Source organism: Chiloscyllium plagiosum, chromosome 39 (assembly GCF_004010195.1).
Source record: "Chiloscyllium plagiosum isolate BGI_BamShark_2017 chromosome 39, ASM401019v2, whole genome shotgun sequence".
In the NCBI taxonomy this organism is placed as follows: Eukaryota; Metazoa; Chordata; class Chondrichthyes; order Orectolobiformes; family Hemiscylliidae; genus Chiloscyllium; species Chiloscyllium plagiosum.
Genome location: NC_057748.1, coordinates 10,719,571 through 10,724,303, shown reverse-complemented (window position 1 = coordinate 10,724,303; position 4,733 = coordinate 10,719,571). Strand labels below are relative to the sequence as shown.

Sequence of the window (4,733 nt, the reverse complement as noted above, 5' to 3'; positions counted from 1 at the left end):
AGCTGTAGGGAGAGGCTGAACAGGCTGGGGCTGTTTTCACTGGAGCGTCGGAGGCTGATGGGTGATCTCATAGAGGTTTACAAAATTTTGAGGGGCATGGATAGGATAAATAGGCAAAGTCTTTTCCCTGGGGTCGGGGAGTCCAGAACTAGAGGCCATAGGTTTAGGGTGGAGGGTAAAGCTATAAAAGAGATCTAAGGGGAAAATTTTTCACACAGAGGGTGGTACGTGTATGGAATGAGCTGCCAGAGGATGTGGTGGAGGCTGGTACAATTGCAACATTTAAGAGGCATTTGGATGGGTATATGAATAGGAAGGGTTTGGAGGGATATGGGCCGGGTGCTGGCAGGTGGGACGAGATTGGGTTGGGATATCTGGGCGGCATGGACAGGTTGGACCGAAGGGTCTGTTTCCATGCTGTACATCTCTATGACTCTATGACTCTATAAATACAATTTGACTAGATCTATGACCCCCAACACTGTCATTCAAAACGTAGGAAGAGAAATCCTCAGATGAACAAACTAACAGAATTCTGCAAATCTGTGTTGAGCATGTCTTAATACACAACCTCAAATGCAATAGCAAAGTTTTAGATTATGTTTTATTCTCATTTTCAGGTAGATACACTTCCAGATTTGCACTTGTGCAGAAGTCAAACGTCAATGAGCAATTCCATCATTGACTCATTGTCAATTCTGGTTGGTTTCTGAATCCAGTTCCCATTTTGCGCTGATTGGACATGGCAGCTGATCGATTGACTAACAAGAGTGATTGGCCATCACTGATTATGTCATTTCCTGCTTAATAAAATGAGGGTCTGCTGCTGGAGTATAAATAAGAGTCCAAAGGCTGTGATGGTTTAGGTGTAGTTGGTGCTGAGATTAAATTTGTGGGTTTGGTGAGGAAGGTAGTGCAAAATGGCCTCCCAGGTTTGTCAAAACTATCACCAGGATTGTGAAGCTGCTGTCAACAAGCAGATTAACCTGGAGCTCACTGCCTCCTATCTCTATCAGTCTTTGGTGAGTTTTGTCTCTATTTACAATTAAATCTATTATGTGAAGTAAATTTCTAATTAACTTGATGCTCTTGTAGATTGAGTTTTGTAGCTGTTTCCTTCAAGGTAAATACTCTTAAAGCAACAATAGGGTATGATACTGATGTAAAATAATGAATCCACCCCCCCCCCCCTGCTTGCCTTCAGTGATGTATGCAGGGTGAATTGTTCTTGGGGTCAACTTATAACTGAGGGTTGTGACTTGCAGTAACTGCTATTCCCTCTGTTAGGTTGTCAAAATGGGATATTTTATTGAGCTGTTTTAGATGCCATTTTGGTCAACCATCCAGTGGAATAGTGTCCACTGGCTAGTCCCCATTCTGCCACTGTAATGTGACATTGTTTTATGCCTTATTTTTTCTGATCAAAAATAACAACTCCTTGTGAAAGGAGTTCTAGTTGTATTTGTGGATACTCTGCTTATCTGAGCAGAAGTATTTGTGGATTCCAGTCACACCCTGACCACAAGTAGGCCTCAATCCACCCAAGGCAGGCATAGGAATCAAAATGGCCTGTTTATCCAGGTGCTGACTTGCCCATGCCCTGCTGAAGTGTTAGACTTTCTTTCTGGAAGGGTTTGATAAATGTTGCAGGGTACTTGTTAATCACTGACAGGTGGAGAATGCAGTACCAATGGAGTGGGCTGTTTTATCCTGGATGGTGTCTGCTGCTTGAACGTTTGTAAGTGCTGTCATCCAGACATGGAGAATACTCCTCACACTCTGGGCTCCTCTGTTTAGAGGCTCTCATGTTTAGATTAGATTACTTAGTGTGGAAACACTGTGATGAGAATGAAGTCTCTAAAGCTGTTTAGAGGTGGGTACAGCTTTCATTGGTGAGCTAGTTTAGTTTAATTTGACAGTATCCCAGAACAAAATAGACCACCCATTTCCACTTTGACCTGAGTTGTGCCCCCACATAAACAACAATGCACTATTTGAGGACCAGGTCAGATCCCTCTACACTGAAAAGCAAGCCCAGACCCAAGCCTCACTTTAAAAGCAGTTGGTTAGTGGATATTCCAGGACTGATGCAGCTGGTCAATCCACTCTGCTGCTTACAAAACAGAATGTAGGTTTAAACAAAAGGCAGAACTCTTCCTAAAGTATTTGCAAACCTGACTGACTCCATTGCAACATCATAACATCCCTTTGCTAATAGATTCAAAATCTGACTCTTGCAGACAGATTTCAGTCAGGCAAGAAATCTGTAGCATAGCCTCTTTTCACAGCAACAGCTTCTAAGTTACACTACTTTGAAAACCTGAACTGGACACTCTCTCCTGCCATTGTTTAAAGTAGCTATATCTAGACATATATCTCCTCTGCCTTTGTAACCCTGTCTTGAGAAAGACAAAGGTCAAACTGACCTTGCTAAAGGGTAGCATTGTTGCACCATTCACTTGTGAATGTGATGGTTCAAATGTTTGAGCCAGTTATGGGTGCAGACTTAAATGGTTTAAACTTGTTGGATTAAGTCACACTGTTTTCAGTTACACTTTAATCAGGTGAGATTATCTGTAGATAATGGTTGTCTCTAGGGTCACACGAGCTCTTTCCTGCAGTGAACTTGCTCACGTTTTACTTATCACTCAGCTGCTTGCTTACAAGTTTCTGGATGTCTGAATGCACTACATAAGCCTATAATTGTTGCTGCAACAATCCAAAGGCTGTCATTGGGCAGGCTTTCCTTAGCCAACACCTGGGGCCCCTTTCTCTCATTCCCCTCATCCTCAAGATAGGAACACACTGATACAGATCAAGTGTATGGTACATCTAATCCCAACAATCTACAAGTGGTAGAAAACTGTCTTTTGACTAACTTAGTGCCAGCAGTGTCCAACATCCAGTTTAGCCCCAAAGGAACAATGCAGCCTCATGGCTACTTCCTCATTGGCTGAACAGGTTTCAGGGCTGAATGGCCTTCTGTCCCTGTTCTGATGTTTTGTATCTCTACTTCCATTCAGAATGTCCTGGTGACTAGGTATTACCCTCTGGTTAATATCGAATGGAGTAGACAGCACTTAGTACTCCAATGGCTTTCCTTGTCACCCAACTGAACCCTCACCTTGTTAAAGGTTACAACTTCCAATGTTCTGCATGGAACCAAATGAAATTTCAACCGATGGTGAAATGTATAGTGCAGAAACCGACTCTACAATTCAGCTTTTCCATGCCAGCCAGATATCCTAAATGTAGTCCCACTTGGTCCATATCCCTCTGAACCCTTTCTAATCTATTCAGATGCCTACTAACTGTTGTCATTGCACCAGCCTCCACCATTTTCCTCTGGCAGCTCATTCCATATATGCACCACCCTCTGGAAAAAGCTGTCTCTTGGGTCTGCTACATCTACCCCCCCCCCCTCTCCTCCCCCTCTAATCATGTGCCCACTAGTTTTGGCTCCTGCACTGCAGGTTCCTTAACTTGCTCAAAGCCTATTCAATCTCCATATCTTCCAATTTTAGATAGCGGTTACTGAGCAGAAACATGAATTCAGCATTTCTGTTGTCAGACCTGCTGAGCAATTCACCAGCTGTTTAATCCAAAATAAAACACTTTTGCATGTCCCCAGGAAGAAGCTGAGGTTGTTTCAAATTGTCCAGTTAAAGGAGCTGCTGGCTCATTGGACAATACTAAAATGGTTGAGAACCCAGGTTTAACAGCTTGAATAGTTGGTCTGATGTTTGAGGGCTAAACTAGTCATCTTCTCTCAATTAATTTGAGGCTAGTGATGTGCTAATGGGATGGAAATGGTTCTCTTTCAGATGTCGTACTTTGACCGGGATGATGTTGCCCTGCACCATTTCTCCCAGTTCTTCAAAGCTCAGTCCCAGGAGAAGCAGGAACATGCAGAGAAGCTGCTGAAATTCCAGAATCAGCGTGGAGGCAGAGTCGTCCTCCAGGATGTGAAGGTGGGAATGTTGGGATGTGGAGAGATGGCTGCTCTTGTGATGTGGCTTCAAGTCAGTGACAGGGTTTGCACCTCCTGAAGGGGAAGTGAAAAGCTTTTTGATTGGCTTCCCCAAGATCTCCTCCATTGCCCTGTCACAGCATCAACACAGGCCCTCTGGTCTGTGCTGACCAACAAACCCCAAACTACACTAATCCCATCTACCTGCACTTTGTCCTGAGGCCACTGCCCTGGCACTTGAAATATTTGTCCAGATGCAGAAGTGTCACTGGACTAGCTGCCTCCCCCATGCTCCTCAAGTGGTACATTCCATTTTTCTAAAACTTCCTCCAATACCATCTCAATCCCTTCCTCCTCAAACCTTCATCAAGACTTGAGGATGGTACTGTGCCAGGGACCCAGGTCCAATTCCAGTCTCTGGCAACTGATAAGTCTTAGTCCAAAGATGTGCAGGTCAGTTTGGTCATGCTAAGTTGCCCATAGTTTCCAGGGATGCCCAGGCTAATGTGTTTTTCCATGGAAAAAACCCAAGATTACAGGAATGGGGTAGGGTCAGTGTAGGACCCTCTTGAGGGCTGGTGTGGACAAATGGGCTAAACCTGCTTCATCCCACTGTAGGGATTCTGATCCTTAACTGTCCTTTGTTTCCATGTTTCAGAAGCCAGAGAGGGATGAGTGGGGTAACGGTCTGCAGGCAATGCAGGTTGCCCTGGATCTGGAGAAGAATGTGAACCAGAGTTTGCTGGATCTACACCAACTTGCC

At 44.2% G+C, this 4,733-nt stretch overlaps 1 protein-coding gene across 2 annotated transcripts in view; it reads left to right on the top strand.

Annotated features, from left to right (window-relative positions):
* The first annotated feature begins 869 nt into the window (after window positions 1-869).
* The window catches only part of LOC122542228 (ferritin, middle subunit-like), a 5,831-nt gene continuing 1,967 nt past the window's right edge, over window positions 870-4,733 (top strand). Inside the window, exons 1-3 of one of the 2 annotated variants that reach the window (XM_043679744.1) lie at window positions 871-1,022; window positions 3,825-3,971; window positions 4,629-4,729. In XM_043679744.1, the coding sequence (XP_043535679.1) occupies window positions 921-1,022; window positions 3,825-3,971; window positions 4,629-4,729 (350 nt within the window). In that variant the 5' untranslated portion in view covers window positions 871-920. Of the gene's footprint in view, window positions 1,023-3,824; window positions 3,972-4,628; window positions 4,730-4,733 lie in introns of both variants that reach the window. The other variant, XM_043679742.1, reaches the window with a different exon arrangement.